A 16,357-nucleotide genomic window follows, 5' to 3' on the forward strand; every position below is an offset into this window, starting at 1 on the left:
ATGATCTTTAGGATCTTTCAGTCCAGATCAAAGCGATACAAACTATGACCAATACTGTCAGTCCCTGAGCCATTTGTCTCTTTTAATGCTTTAAAACAAAATGATTTACAATAAAAAGCATAAATGCTTTCAGAACATGCCGTTATAAATTAAAAATGGCATTCTGTGTCTGAAAAATCTGTAACGGACCAATGAAAAACTAACTTGGCTTGCAACATTTGTCATTTAATTAATGGTAATTAATTACGTTTTTTTCCCCCAGTCCTACGTCTTATTTTTAAATTACCTACAAGCTTATTCTCCTCATGGGTGAACTTCTGCATGTTTCTAAAAGGCTTTTTATTCTTAGTGGGAGGTATGCGATGATGAGGATGGTGATGTGTGGATGTGAGCAGGAGATGTAGGGGATCTTTAATTAGTCGCCCGCTTTTGCACACTAGCCTATATTTACAGACATCAATGACAAAATGATAGGGAGTCACAAAGACGTCAGTTTGTGTGTGCGTAACTTTGCGTGTCCTTGGCTGAAAGGGTATAAAGCCCATCGATTGGCCCAAGAAAAACAAGTAGAAAGACAGAAATCGTTGGTGGAGGGAACAACAGAAAGACACAAAGAAGAAAGACCAAGGAGGAAAGGTTATTATTATTATTATTATTATTATTATTATTATTATTATTATTATTATTATTATTATTATTATTATTATTATTAGTGCCACTTGTAGTAGATTATTTCACAATAGAAATAATTATTTCATATTACTTAATAGTTATGATGGTAACTGTTATTTAAACGTGTTTTGTCGCCCTTTTCAAGATTTTAACACGTCTGAAAAAGTTAACTGTGTTCTTTACCTCACTGCGTGGTCATAATGAGAGGCTTTTATTTTGTTAATTTGCTGCAGAAATCCGAAGAATGCGTCCTTTGTTGCTATTGGTGGTTGCGGTGGTGGTGGGCGTGGTCAGAGCAGCACTCAGCCGCTGTTGGGAGCGCCCCAGCTGTCAGGAGCTCAGCTCTGACAGCAGCATGATGGTAAATGCAATCAAACGCCACAGCCGGCCCGGGTAGGACTCCGCCTTCGGTCCAGTCAGCAGGTGGAGTAGGTTTTGGGTTTGATTCCAGCTTCCACATGTCAGTGTGCCCCTGGGCAAGGCACTTAAGCCCAAGTTGCTTACGGATGTGCATATCAGTGTATATGTGCGTTTCGTGAGTGAGATTGGGTGAGTGTGGCTGTAGGGTAAAGAGCTTGGAGTGGTCAGTCTGTGAACATTTACAAAACTATTTCCATTACATAATGTTAAGCATTTATTTTATTATCAATATCATTGATTAAAATCAAAATCTTAAATTTTTAAAGCGATTAAACATGGATAAAAAAATTGAAATAACAGTGGCTTATGTGGGAGTGGTGGCCTACTGACTAGCAGAACATCTGCGTTCTGCGAAGGCTGCAGGAACCCGTTTTGCACCCTGCAGACTGCCGCTATGGGTCTCTAGGCAAGACCCTTAGCCCCAGATTGCTCCCCAGGCACTGTAAAACCTGCCCACTGCTCCCTAAGGGACGGTTTAAGATTTCTGTCTTTCTTTCTAATGTAAAGGACCTAACCGTGACATCAGGCCAAAGTTTAAACAGCTTGAGACAGAAAGCAGCGCAGGATTTCAATGGTTCTGAACTTAATGCTCTTGTACTATTTTCCTGATAAAGAAGTTCAAACAGTTAATTGGGACGGATGTGAAGAGTCCGGCAATGTTGGCTCCATTTTCTAGCTTAGATGCAAAGCTTTGTTCATTGTTGGTTTATTTTATTTTTTCATTAGAGTTTCAGAGCCCAGTAAATAGAAAAACTGGCATGTGGAGAAAAACCCATGAGGGAAACCGTCCTATGAAGACTGGACTGTTGTTCAGTGCGTGACCTGCATCAATCCAAAGAGCTGAATGCAGTCTGAGATGACCAATCACAGTTCCACCTCTGTGACATCAGAGAATCTCACTGAGGTCAACAGAGGAAACTATTTTCCTTTTAAACTCAAACACAATCTGCGAACATTTGCTTTGCACGCTTTGTTTTTGCTTTGACCACTTAGTAATTCCACAGGATAAAAGCATCACAGAGGTCCAATAGCGGACTTAACAGAGATGGACTGTTCTAATTAAAGAAAATAAAGTAAGTAGCCTGCATGACTATTGTGGGTCGCAAACATAACTTTTTGAGAAATATCCTTTCTGGTTGCAGGTATATTCATTGAGTTTGTCTGAATAATAAAACGTTATCTGGTAAACTTAGTAAGCGGGAAAGCAGAGCTCATTTGGAGACATTAAAAGCTCAATGACCTCCTCACCTCCCATCACTATCCTCTGCAGGCTGGTTGTTTAGTACACTGAACAGAAGTCAATATTTAAATGATGATAATTAATTTCCCTCAGTTTCTTCTTTGTTTGCACAGTTCTGCCCATTTCTCCGCTGTCCTGCAGGACTGTATCCAGCTCTGTGGACCTGACCCTCATGAGATGACCACCATCCTTGGGAGTGTTTACCTACAGCCTTCTCCTTCATCTGTCTTTCTTTCCCCTTCATCCTTTCCCTCCTCCTCTCAGGGCAAAAACTCCTACTCCATGGAGCATTTTCGATGGGGGAAGCCTCTTGGGAGAAAGCGGCGTTCAACGAAAATCCCCACAGGCAGAAGTGTGAATGGAGACTCAGCTGATTTTTTCCCTGGAGAGTTGAGGTGGTGGGAGCTTTCCAGGGTAAAACCAGCAGCTGAGGATGAGGAGCAGGTGGCAGAGGAGGAAGCAGAACAGCTCTCCACTGAGCAACGTGATACAGAAGACATCCCGTACAAGATGAAGCACTTCCGTTGGAGCGGCCCTGTGGCTAGCAAACGCTACGGGGGCTTCATGAAGAGCTGGAAGGGCCACAGCAAGGGGCCGCTGGTCACACTCTTCAGAAACGTCATCAACAAAGGAGAGGAGGAGAAGAGAGCGATGTGAGGATGAAGAAGGGAGGAAAAGAAGATGGACAGGGCGAAAATAATCAAAATACAGAATAATAATAAATATGTCCTATAAGTTAAGGACCAAAATCGCTTTTCTAACGTTTTGTAAATAGAGAAAAATAGTATTCATCCACAGAAGTTATTTTTTGTTCTTAGTATGCAGATTCTGGAAGACGTTGCTTCTTAAAACAGCGACAAAAAGTCCTGATCGTTAATGCTGAAGCCTTTTTATTTCTTCAAACTTATACAAATAGAAAAAAAGCGGAGAACAAATATATTTCAAACACATGAAAGTGGTTATTGCATTGATCATATATTAAAATAATATTTAACAATCAACTAACTGAAAGTTTTGGTTTTGTAACTTATTTTTCATTTGGTTGAAGTGTTTCTCTTCTGACTTGATGGGGCGGTAGAGGTATCACCAACTACAGTTCTGGCCTGAAAACATAGTTTGAAGACACAAATAATAAGTCTGATACTGGTTGTCTATCAATATCATATGTCTCTGCTTCTGACATTTTTTAAAGTTGTAAATGTGATTCACGTGTCTAAAATCTTTAAAAACAACTACATGTCGTCCCTGGTATGGCCACAGGAGGGCAGTAGTTAGCCATGAATCTTTGTTTCTGTCGCAGACTAAAAGTCTGGCCTGGACAGTTAGTCTGAGACGTGAATACTATCAGAAAGCACGTTGCAGTGCAGTACTACTGAGAAATGAATACAAATAAAGCCTGAAAATAATATTTCCTGTCAAAATAAATTTCTTTATTGGAGATGAGATGGGTCATGTTTTAGATTTTACTTCAAAAAATATTGTAGATGTCATGAAAATATAAAGAGAGCTGCAAGCAAAGCATAAGTGTCGTGTCTTTATTTTTTTTCATATAGAAGTGCATATATGTGAACTAAGAAGAGTGAATTATGAAGAAATAGGAACAATGTTGCTTTACAGTAAACAGAAAACATTAGGTGGGACATATATGCATATAGCTAAAACAAATACACATATAACAACAGACAATCATCACATATGAATCATCCAAACAGGCACGTTTGAGGAAACAACTTTTTTTTTTTTTTAAGGAAAAAACTTAATAGGATGATGCCAATGTGTGACAAGTGAATTTCTCCACTGTGAGATCAATAAAGCTTATCTTATCTTATGCTGAGCCTCACTTTAAGAAAAAGAGTTCTCAAAGGCAGTCCTTTTTAAAAGATATGCTTTACTCTGATGCATCAATTAATCACTCAAAGCTTCTTGGATGATACATCCATGCCTGCAGTAAATTCTGAGCAGTAAAGTTAAACTTTCATATACAGAAATGTGCAATGAAACAATCCTGATAATGTAGAATGTGTAAATGCATCCAGTAGTGGTATTATAATGTGTAACAGACACAATCTTTTCTGCAGGGGGAGAACAGTTCATGCAGACGGCATCCCATAATTCCCTGAGTGTACTTGTATCAGATGATAAAGATATCCAATTCAATTTAATTTTATTTAAATAGCGGCAATTCATGAAACATGTCATCTCGAGCAATTTACAAAGTCAAATTCAATCATATTATACAGATTGGTCAAAAATGTCCTATATAAGGGAACCAGTTGATTGCTTCAAAGTCCCAACAAGCAGCATTCACTCCTGAAGAATCGTCGAGCCACAGGGAGAGTCGTCTGCATTGTCCATGGCTTTGCAGCAATCCCTCATACTGAGCAAGCATGAAGCGACAGCGGAAATAAAAACTCCCCATTAACGGGAAGGAAAACCTCCAGCAGAACCAGAACCGGGCTCAGTGTGAACGGTCATCTGCCTCGACCGACTGGGGTTACAGAAGACAGAGCAGAGACACAACAAGAGAGACAAAAAAGCACAGAAGCAAACATTGATCCAGTAATCTGTTCTACATTAGATGGTAATAGCGGGTGATCTGTCTTCTCTGGATGATGTCATAGCTAACAGAACATCAGACCAGGTGTACCTACTATGAAGAAAAAAAAAGACAGAGAACAAAAAGTTAAAAGCTGAAATGACGACAAGCAATGCAAAACTGGATAACAGTAGAACTCAGTAGAGTGAGAAAAATAGATCCTGATGTTCTCCAGTAGCCTAAGCCTATAGCAGCATAACTATAGAGGTAGCTCAGGGTAACATGAACCACTCTAACTATAAGCTTTGTCAAAAAGGAAAGTATTAAGATTAGTCTTAAAAGTAGACAGGGTGTCTGCCTCACGGACCAAAACTGGGAGTTGGTTCCACAGGAGAGGAGCCTGATAGCTAAAGGATCTGCCTCCCATTCTACTTTTAGAGACTCTAGGAACCACCAGCAGACCTGCAGTCTGAGAGCGAAGTGCTCTGTTAGGAACATACGGGGTAATCAGAGCTCTGATATATGATGGAGCTTGATGATATAGTAATGTAAGATAATAATTAAACATAAAAAAAATAGGTTAAACAAACCCTGACTGCAAAAAATGAGAGATAACTTTTTCTAAACAATTGCATTATTGAGTAACTCTAAATAGTTTAGCAACATAAGAAATACTAAATTAAAGGTTTCTCAGAATTAAGTATAAAGCTGAATCGAAATGGTAAAAAAAAATATTTCTGGATATTTATCAGTCCAATAAAGAGATTTATTTATTGATCATAATCAACTTCACATTGATCCCAAGTGACTGGTGGAGTCAGCTATTAAACCTGTCATTTAATATTTGAGAAGACTAAAGGTGTTTCTCTGATGATGGATAAATGGTGGGACTTTAGACGGGTTCAATAGACTATATAGATTCTGCAGTGAGATGCTTTGTCCCTCTGGCCATAATAATATGCTGTCTGCTGATGTGCTGGTTAAAGATGTAAAAATATTGTTAAGGACATTTTGATAAAAATCTGAATGAAACAATCTTAATTTGAAGAAAATGTCTTTATTCTGTAAATTTGAGTCAAAACTTTATTGGTGACAGATGACAGAAAAAGAACCAGCAAAAGTAACATCAGTAGAAATATAAGAAAAAGAGAACTCCCAGTGAGGGACATCAGGACTGGGAACACTGGTCTCTGGTCAGCGTCTGTGTGACTGCAGGCTGGGAGCCCTTGGAGGCCTCACAGGTCACAGAGCCCACCTTCCTCCACTGGTCTGCAGGGAGCCTCAGGGTGCTGCTCCAGCTGTAGAGGCCGTCCTTCTGCATCACCCCGGGGCTCCTGCTCTGCTCCCAGCTGCTGCTGCTGCTGCTGCTGCTGTCGTCCACCTTCCAGGACAGACTCCAGTCTGAGGGGAAGCCCTTGTTGGCCAGACACATGAGGGTGGCCTTCCCCTGCTGCAGCTCCTCACTGGAGGGGGGCAGCACTGTCAGGGTGGGACGGCGTTCACCCACTGCAGAGAGAAACGAACACATTGCAAAGTCTAGATTAAATCCTCCAGGTTTCACTTCCTGCTCTGGATCTTGTAACCATGGTAACACACATGCATCACTGCTCAACCACAGCAACAGACAGGTTTCAGTACCACACATAAAAACTGACATTTCTAAATGTTTTCATGTTTTCTCATTAAACTTGTTCAATTTTTAAAATCAGGTCTAATCTTCTAAAACCACTTTAAATGTATTTATATTGTTTTTTAAGAGATATGTGCCGCTACCTGAATCTCACAATCTAAGTTTATTTCCGTGTAAAAAATAAAGATTTCTTGAAAAAAGAAAACAAGCTTTCAGACATTCAGACAGAAAATGGATAATAAAAAATGTAATTAATATAGATGAGCCAGAGATCACATTACACACAGTGACACTGATAATGTGGCTCAGCATATAGTCCACACCGCTTGTTAACGATACGTAGAAATAGGAAAAATTTCAAGATAAAACTGAAAACCTTAAGCGATACTTGTTCTATACCAAATATAAAATATGACTATATAAATGTAAAAAATTTTAATTGGAAAACTTTATAATGCTAAGTTTTAAATTAACATTTTATTTAAGATGTAGGGTTTTCTGATTATTATTTTTTATACTTTTTCATATAAAGCAGATTTCCTTTGTTTTTATTTAAATAAAAGTATTTTTTCAGTGTTAAGACTCATCTTATTAGTCCAACTCAGACGTCACAGAGTTTCCATTGAACACAGCAGTTTAGAAAAATATAAAATAACTAAACCCAAAAAGAAGTGTTTTTCCTCTGAGAAAAACTCTTTAAAACTCAATATTACAGGGATTGTTAATTTAATTTAAGTTAGTTGTACTTACAGTTAACATCCAGTCTGGTTCCTCCACCAAACGTGTACCACAGTGATACAAACTGATGGAGCCGTCGTACAAAAACCTCTGACTGTAGAGACACGGTTCTCTGACTCTGACACAAACAATTTATGGAGGATGAGAAACTTTTAGAAAGAGGAAAAGATTAAACTTTGGTACATTCGTTAAATAATTACAGCTGATAAACTTTTCAAATTAGTTGTCTAGAGTCTAAAAGTCTAAAATGTGGGTTTACCAACCAAAGTGATATTTCCTCAGAATGAGCTCTAAGGCCACTGTGTGTCTGTGGGTGAAGACTTTGTCCACCAACCAGTCATCTTATTTTATTTATATATTAATAAAAAAGGCATGTTTAAAATGATTTATACTTATCTAACTATCCATCAACTTTCTAGCTGGGTGCCTAACTCCAGCAGCCGATGGGCGAGAAGCGGGGGCCGACCTTTAAAGTTTGCCGTTTAATTACGGCTTTCAGGTCACAAACTGTTTCCTCCTGCTTCCCTGTCACCTTGAAGAATTATTACTCTTGGTAAAATCATTATTCACCATGAAAAAGCTAAACTTCCATGTCTGATTTAGTTTTTGATTTTCAACAGCTGAGAGAAATTGATCCCAGTTCCTACAGGAATCACTACAGAGCATTTCCATAGAGAGGCACTTTGCATCAGCAGCACCATGCTCCAGTGCTCTGGGAGAGTTTATAGTCCTGAGAGTTGAACACTGGAGGACTGACAGCTGTCCTTCATCACAACAGAAGACACAGAAATCCTCCTCATCAAAAACATGACTTTGATCTGCGTCCTCATCTGGACTCTCCTCTGCTGCTGCTTCACAGGTAAAGTCCAGAGGATCAAACTCCTCTCCTCTATCAACATCTGTCCCTCTGAAATGAAGCCCACAAAACCATCAAGCTGCTTTATGTTTTTGTCTCTGTGTCCTCAGAGTCCAGAGGTCAGGTCACAGTGTCTCAGCCTGCAGCAGTGACAGCTGATCTGGGAGGATCTGCCAGATCACCTGTAGGACCAGTCAGGATGTTTTTGTTGCCATCAACAGCCACTTTTTAGCCTGGTATCAACAGAAAGATGGACAAACTCCTAAGCGGCTAATTTATGCTTCCAGCTCTCGAGCATCAGGGACTCCAAGTCGTTTTACAGGCAGTGGATCAAACTCTGACTTCACTCTGACCATCAGTGGAGTTCAGGCTGAAGATGCTGCAGTTTACTACTGTCAGAGTTTTCATTACATCAACAGTCAGGATGTGTTCACACAGTGAAAAACAGTCGTACAAAAACCTCCCTCAGTCAAACAGAACAGAACAGAAACTGAACTGTAGCTGCAGAGACTGATTCTGTTCAGTGAACAAACTAAAACACACTTTCTGGTTTTAATCCTTCAACCTCAGAGCTTTTATCACAGAAACATAAAATGATGCTGTTTTTAAACTTCTAAACTGAAATTATTTTAACATGTTTTACTTTTTTTACCCACTCTGCCTAGTATTTGTTTAAAACTCGATTTACAGCAGACACTATATTTATATTCCAGTCAGTAAACTTTTACACTGTGATCAACAATAAATGAATCACATTACAAACATTCCTGAAACAGTGTGAGAATAAACTGAAAACATGGAGGAAACATGTCAGGATTAATTGTGATGAACTCTGTAAACATGCTTAACTTCACACCAAGCTGACTTTTCACATCTTCAGTCCTTCAATGAAATCAAACATGTTTCATAACAAATCGTGAAAACAGATCAACAACATATTTGACCTTTGAACAAATTTTCAACATTGATGTAACAGAAAGTTAAATCCAGATTGAATTGGTCAACTAGAAGTTTGGGCTCACCGTGTTTTATTACATTCAAAGATGAGTCTGTCTCCATCTAAATCTTTCTTCTGCCTTGTCTTCTCTCACACCATCTTCCTTCACGTCTTCTTTCATTCCATGTAGAAGGAATTCTCACTGATGCTCTTTTATCACACAACACACCTGATGCCTTTTCTCCACCAGTTCCAACCTCTTGGACACGTTTTTTCACCTCTTTTCCACACTCACTGCCACTCTGAATTTGTCTGAATAATAAAAAGTTATCTGGTCAACTTAGTGAGCAGGACAGCAGAGCTCATTTGGAGACAGTTAAAGCTCAGTTGTCTTGTTTTTCTTGTTTTTGTGGACTATTCTGGACTGATTATTCCTCCAGGCTCCAGCCTTCCCAGTCACCATTCCAGCCACCACTCTGCACCTAATCAGCTCCACCTGCTGCTGCCACTAATTACCCATAAGTCATTGCACCTCATCCTCTGATTGCTTCCTCCTGCCTCGTTCTACCAATCTTCACCTTCTCTCTATTTAAAAGCAAACTATGTATCTAGCTTGAATATGGGGTTCCCAGAGCCCCATCCTTTCCATCAATGACCTCCTCACCTCCCTTCACCATCTTCTGCAGGCCCATCCTGATGCTAGATTGCAGCCAGAGCACCATCCTGAGCTCCTGATGGGTTCTGTGTGCCTAACCCATGCAGGATGGTGGCTCATACATGCTGGATGTTTGAAAAATGAACAAACACCTGCAGACTTACTCCTTGGCCCAGAGTTTGTTTCTTTAAAGAGAATCTTTATCTCCAACAGAGAGCATCAGAAGTCAAAGGTTTTAACACACAGCATGCCCATAAAAAGCCATGTTTCCCTCTGGGTTAGCTAACTCCAGCAACAGAGATGCATTTTCCCATTTCTCCACCGTCCTGCAGGACTGTATCCAGCTCTGTGGACCTGACCCTCATGAGATGACCACCATCCTTGGGAGTGTTTACCTACAGCCTTCTCCTTCATCGGTCTTTCTTTCCCCTTCATCCTTTCCCTCCTCCTCTCAGGGCAAAAACTCCTACTCCATGGAGCATTTTCGATGGGGGAAGCCTCTTGGGAGAAAGCGGCGTTCAACGAAAATCCCCACAGGCAGAAGTGTGAATGGAGACTCAGCTGATTTTTTCCCTGGAGAGTTGAGGTGGTGGAAACTTTCCAGGGTAAAACCAGCAGCTGAGGATGAGGAGCAGGTGGCAGAGGAGGAAGCAGAGCAGCTCTCCACTGAGCAACGTGATACAGAAGACATCCCGTACAAGATGGAGCACTTCCGTTGGAGCGGCCCTGTGGCTAGCAAACACTACGGGGGCTTCATGAAGAGCTGGAAGGGCCACAGCAAGGGGCCGCTGGTCACACTCTTCAGAAACGTCATCAACAAAGGAGAGGAGGAGAAGAGAGCGATGTGAGGATGAAGAAGGGAGGAAAAGAAGATGGACAGGGGGAAAAAATTATAGAAACACAATATTATTACATTTGTCCTACAACTTAATAAGTAACAAAATCACTTTATAATGCAACTTTTGTAAATAGATAAAAAATAACATTCATCCACAGAAGTTATAGTTTGTTGTTAGTTTGTTGTGTAGATTCTGGAAAACACTGCTTCTGAAAACAGTAAAGCCGTTGACAAGGTAATAACTAAAATCAACTTATAGATATGCAAATACCACAAAAGCACAGAAAAAGCCCTGAAACCTATAAAACAGGTTATTGTACTAATTATATATACTTATTTGAAAAACTATTTATTACTCAAAAACTGAAAGTTTTTGTTCTGTAACTTATTTTTTAATTGGTTGAAGTGTTTCTCTTCTGGCTTGGTGAACAGACGTTTTATCAAGAGACGGCAGAGGTATCACCAACTCCAGTTTTGGCCAGAAAACATAGTTTGAAGACACAGATTATGATTATTTTGATATTGGTTGTTTGTTAATTCCATTTTTCTCAGCTTCTGCCACGCTTTAAAGTTTTAAGTCTTTATTTTATTTATTTATTTTTTCTCTTTTTTTCCCCCTTTTTCTCTGCATGCCATCACTGATAAAGCCACAGGAGGGCAGTAGTTAGCCATGAATCTTTGTTTCTGTCGCAGACTAAAAGTTAGGCCTGAACAGTTAGTCTGATCAGAATGCACGGTGCAGTGCTGTATCACTGAGACATTAATATAAATAAACCCTGAAAAAATTTTTCCTGTCAAAATAACTTGCTTGATACTTCCTTACTTCAGCTCCACTGTGTTATTTTGATCATTGTTGAAAAAGGTCATATATAGATAAATAAATATATAGGAAGATGTCTGTCCTACTGGTATGCTAATCAAGATATGCAAGTCAAATGGGACAATTGTGTGTCTGCATCCTTTCGTGTCGGCAATGGAGTCAGACAAGGAAGCATTTTATCTCCTATGTTGTTTAATTTTTATATGAATGACCTCTCTAAGCAGCTAAACTTGTGTAGAACTGGCTGCATGGTTGGTGATACTATTTTTAATCATTTTATGTATGCTGATGACCTAGTGGTTTTTAGTCCAAGTTCAGCTGGTCTCCAGAAGATGCTTAATGTCTGTTCAGCATATGGTGTACAATTTGATGTCAAATTCAACCCATCTAAAAGTATCTTCTTGATTTATCACACTAAGGAAGACAAAAATATTATATTTCCAAATTTTAAACTATCTGGGATGTTATTGAATGTCTCAAATTAAGTAAAATATCTTGGCCATGTGCTGACAGACCGTCTATCTGATGATGAAGACATTTACCGGGAGGTTCAAATACTATATGCTCAGGCAAATATCCTTGTCCGTAAGTTTGGATTCTGTTCTGATGCAGTGAAACTGAAGTTGTTTAGGTCATATTGTACATCTCTGTATACCGCACATTTGTGGCGCAACTTAAAAAAAGCCAGTCTTCAAAGATTGAAGGTGGCCTATAATGACGCATTAAGGCTTTTGTTAAACAAACCCAGATGGACCAGTGCTAGTGAACTGTTTGTATCTGCTCGACTCAGCACTTTAATGGCTGTTTTAAGAAAGCTTATGTATAAATTTATCTGTCGTTTAAATGAGTCCAATATAGTATTTATCCAAACTGTTGACTAATGTTACATATGAGTGCAGTAAACATACTCATCTGATACTCTGGAGACCATTGGTGATTTGCCTTTTTGAAAGGCTAGGAGTTTTCTTTTTTCTTTTTTAATGTACTTTTATTCTTTTATTCATTTTCGTTTTTTGTAATTTGGACTTGAGTCTGTAATAAAGCTATCTATCTATCTAGGATCTAGCGAGCGACGAGGATCGATCGGTCTACTATCTAGCTAGCGAGCAGCTAGCGATCGAGCGAGCGAGATCTATCTAGCTATCTACTATCTATTATCTAGCTATCTATCTATCTACGATCTATCATCTATATCTATCTATCTATCTATCTATCATATCTATCTATCTATCTATCTATCCTAAGATATCAATAGAAAATCATAACACATATAACAACTGACAAGTATTACTGGTGAACCATTAAAACAGAACCATCTAAAGACAAAACATGATTGGATGTTGAGCATCACACTCTACCATAAAAAATAGGCAGAATTGTATCAGAAAATGAAGATAGTGATGATGTATTAATGTAAAATAATAATTAAACACTCTAATATAAATGTAATTCCCTAAGTGGAAGAGTTTAAGCATGTAAGGGTCTTGTTCACCAATGAGGGAAATCTGGAACGGGAGACCAATAGGTGGATTTAATCTGGAACAAACTTCCAGAAAACCGTAAACGTGCTAAAAGCCTGAGTTCTTTTAAATCAATATTGAAAACACATTTGTTCAGGATTGCCTTTGACTGTTCTAGTTAAACTGCCTTACTAAAACATAATAAGTTCAACTTTGTAGTCCAACTGTTTTTAATAATTGCTTTTAATTTCTATTCTCCCATGTTTTATTTTGTTTCTACGTTTTATTCCAACTTGCTCTTATTCTGATTTATTTTCCTATATTTTTATCAAGTAAAGCACTTTGCATTGTCTTTGTACTGAAATGTGCTATATAAATAAATTTGCCTTGCCTTGCCTTACCTTGGATTTGTGGTGCATCAGCATATATTCCCAGGTGTGTGCTCTGTCCCACTCTGCTCATATCTGTCCAATGGGAGTGACGGTTGTCATACATGGTTCTGTTATAAGTTATAGTTCACTTGCAAAATAAATAATGTCAAAATTAAAGCAGACCAAACAAGTGGATCAAATGACTTTCCTGCTGTGAAAATGCCCTTAGAGATAAAAACTGTTCACATTTTTGTGAAAAGTTTTTCTTTTCTTTTCTTTTCTTTTCTTTTCTTTATCATGAAATCCAAAAATTGGTACCAGTTATTACATTTATTTTTGTTAATTTAAGCCCTAAAATAAAAAGGTTGGCAAAGACACTTTTCTGTTCATCTGACTAATCATCCATCCATCCATCCATCCAGCTGGTGTCTGTCTCCAGCAGTCATAGGACAAGAGGCGGGGAACATCCTGGTCAGGTGGCCAGTCCAGCACAGGGTAGATGTAGACTAAATATATGAAATGTCAATATTTCAGCAATTGTGTTTTTCTGTGCAAAAAAACAAACATGATTATGATCCAGTCATGCAGGAGCTTCGTCAGGATCCCAAAAATTTTAGAAAAAGAAAGTCAGAATAGATTGAAAAGTCCTCTATCCTTCAGAAATTCTCTGAAAAGCTGAACACTCTGGTTTGAGATCTTTGCTTGTTTTTCAGATGCAAATGGTTGAGCATTCACGTGGAAACATTGCAGAATGTAGAGCTGAGCTCCATGTGACTGACTCTGTGTGTTTGCATATGTGTCCTGCCTCTCTGCTCCCAGCTGTTAAGAGGTCAGTGTTGATCAGTGGCTGTCCAGGCCTTTCAGAGCCACTGACACACCAGCAGCACAATGATGATGTCACTGACTCTACTGCTGACCACCCTGGGGCTCCTGGTTCACGGTGAGACTCTCTGCTGAAATCATTGTTAAGATGGAACCATGTTCCCCAGGATATCTAGAATATCAGCTTTGGTCTAAATGGTGATAACAATTCTTCAAGCCTGATTTTTATCCAGGAAACCTTCTAATCTTTTTTTATATTTCAGGATCTTCAGGACAAGTCACTATAACTCAGACTCCAGGATCTCAGTCTGTTGTTCCAGGACAGACTGTCTCTATTAAATGTAAAGTCAATCCAGGCACGAGTTACTGCTTCAACTGGTACCTTCAGAAACCAGGAGAAGCACCTAAACTCATTATTACATGTGCAGACACCCGTCAGTCTGGAGTCCCTGATCGTTTCAGTGGAACAAACTCTGGAAACTCTGACTTCACTCTGACCATCAGTGGAGTTCAGGCTGAAGATGCTGCAGTTTATTACTGTCAGAGTGCTCATAGCCTCAGTCAGGCTGTGTTCACACAGTGAAAAACAGTCGTACAAAAACCTCCCTCAGTCAGCCTGAACAGAAACTGCAGCTGAAAGTCACAGCAGACTCTGACACAGCTCACTAAACACAGACACACACAGAGTAACAATCATTTCACGGAGATATTTTTTATTCACTAATACATTCACATGAATAGTTCACATTAAAATTTACTGCTGGTTTCACAGAAATATTTGGAGTTCAAGCTTTTGAAGTTAATATGTTCGGATATTTTCAAACACCTGGAAGAACTGCCTTTCTTGTGGAAAATATAATTTGACCTGAGATTGAAATTTAAAGTCAACATATGGGTCAACATGGAAGAAAACATTCTTAACAACTTGATGAAGATTGATCTCTCTTTGCTGAATACATATCCTCAGGTTCTGACTAGATGTTCTTTAAACAGTGATACAATTGTTTTAGTCCTTAACTCTCTAGCTGCTTATTATTTCAGAGGCAGTAGATAAAACTCTGACTTCACTCTGACCATCAATAAAGTTCAGGCTGAAGATTCTGTCAGAGCGACACTTTCAACAGCCAAGTTGTGTTCACACAGTGGAACACAATCAATGAACTAACTCATTCAGACTGAATAGAAACACAACTGATGACTGGTGAAGCTGAATGAATGCAAACACATGAGAACATGACATTCTGTTTTAGCTTTATAAATAAATAGATAGCTTTAAACCCATTTTAACTGAACCTGCCAGTGATTAATTAAACTTAATTACGATATGATACAGGAAGAAGAAATGGACGACTGGAATCAATATAGATGTCGATCAAAAAAATAAACTATACTTGACACAGATTAAGATGAATAATTTGTGCTCATTAGTAAATATAACATTAAATAGACCCTGTTCTTCTAAGTGAGCTTGCTCTAAGTACAAATAATAAAAACTGAGACAATTTGTTCAGAAAAGTCTATCTTGAAGGAACAAATTAACTAAAGTCACCATAACTCATTTAATGAGGATTTCAATAATCCTCATGTCATATTTGTCAAAGATTTTCCAAATGTTTCAAATATTGTTTCACAGCTTCTTGTAACGTGGTAACGTGTTAAAATTATGCTTATATTGATGTTGATCACACGTTTGTTTTCAACTTCCAAACATTTACCAAAAACTTGAAAATCTTTTATTTTAGCAATTTATTTATGGGTATTTTCTTCCTTTTTCTTTGTTCTTTTTTTCAGCACAGCATTAAATACAATTCATCATGACATCTTTTTTCCCCACAAATACTGCCAAAACAATCAGCCTTACAACCTTTTGAAACATAATGAAGCTCATAATAATAACTCAGAAAAACACAAACAACATTAATTGCTATTTTGCCTGGATAGATATGACTAAGTTATTATGGTCAAAATGACTCTTATACTACTGATAGATTTTAACAAAAAGTAAAACCAGAGTCCTGACTCTAATCTGATAAATAACTGAGAATGGAGCTATAGATTAGGGTGATGGCCAGCAGGCCTTCCAGAGTTGCATTTGTGGTTTTGCGTTGTCTCTCTCCCCCGTTCAGGGCTTACAAGCTTCTGCGTTACATTAACGCACAGTTTACTGAACGTATATTGCTTCTGTATATATATTGGTTTTATTCAATTTTATTTTATTGTATTCTTATTTTTGTCTGCACCATCAACACCAAGTCATATTCCGTGTATGTGCAAACCTACATGATTAAACTACATAAACTTGATTCTGATTCTGATTCTGATTTGTGTCACATCGCTCCTGTGAGGCACCTGTGCAGAGATA

General features: G+C 38.5%; 2 protein-coding genes and 2 gene segments (V, D, J or C); 3 read left to right on the forward strand and 1 right to left on the reverse strand.

Annotated features, from left to right (window-relative positions):
* Window positions 1-198: 198 nt before the first annotated feature.
* LOC105916446 (pro-opiomelanocortin-like) lies at window positions 199-3,865 on the forward strand. The gene is made up of 3 exons (XM_012850975.3): window positions 199-636; window positions 906-1,033; window positions 2,474-3,865. Exons 1-3 carry the CDS (start codon window positions 468-470, stop codon window positions 2,987-2,989), a joined length of 813 nt encoding a protein of 270 aa, XP_012706429.2. The 5' UTR covers window positions 199-467; the 3' UTR covers window positions 2,990-3,865.
* Window positions 3,866-5,945: 2,080 nt separating this feature from the next.
* LOC118565458 lies at window positions 5,946-9,188 on the reverse strand. The segment is given in 3 exon segments: window positions 5,946-6,374; window positions 7,249-7,385; window positions 9,184-9,188. Coding segments are annotated over 3 exon segments (480 nt in total).
* A 543-nt stretch (window positions 9,189-9,731) lies between these two features.
* LOC118565285 (pro-opiomelanocortin-like) lies at window positions 9,732-10,566 on the forward strand. The gene has a single exon (XM_036145514.1). It carries the CDS (start codon window positions 9,948-9,950, stop codon window positions 10,530-10,532), a length of 585 nt encoding a protein of 194 aa, XP_036001407.1. The 5' UTR covers window positions 9,732-9,947; the 3' UTR covers window positions 10,533-10,566.
* A 3,370-nt stretch (window positions 10,567-13,936) lies between these two features.
* Window positions 13,937-14,578, forward strand: LOC118565459. The segment is given in 2 exon segments: window positions 13,937-14,113; window positions 14,259-14,578. Coding segments are annotated over 2 exon segments (372 nt in total).
* Window positions 14,579-16,357: the final 1,779 nt, after the last annotated feature.

This window comes from Fundulus heteroclitus, chromosome 13, assembly GCF_011125445.2.
Source record: "Fundulus heteroclitus isolate FHET01 chromosome 13, MU-UCD_Fhet_4.1, whole genome shotgun sequence".
Taxonomy (NCBI): domain Eukaryota; kingdom Metazoa; phylum Chordata; class Actinopteri; order Cyprinodontiformes; family Fundulidae; genus Fundulus; species Fundulus heteroclitus.

Bases quoted from the DNA above. Each gene is read 5' to 3' on its own strand.
- LOC105916446 (XM_012850975.3), top strand. From the start codon at position 468: ATGATAGGGAGTCACAAAGACGTCAGTTTGTGTGTGCGTAACTTTGCG. The intron at 637-905 runs GTTATTATTATT...AATTTGCTGCAG, and splicing joins AGAAAGACCAAGGAGGAAAG to AAATCCGAAGAATGCGTCCT. The intron at 1,034-2,473 runs GTAAATGCAATC...GCTGTCCTGCAG, and splicing joins GCTCTGACAGCAGCATGATG to GACTGTATCCAGCTCTGTGG.
- LOC118565285 (XM_036145514.1), top strand. From the start codon at position 9,948: ATGTTTCCCTCTGGGTTAGCTAACTCCAGCAACAGAGATGCATTTTCC.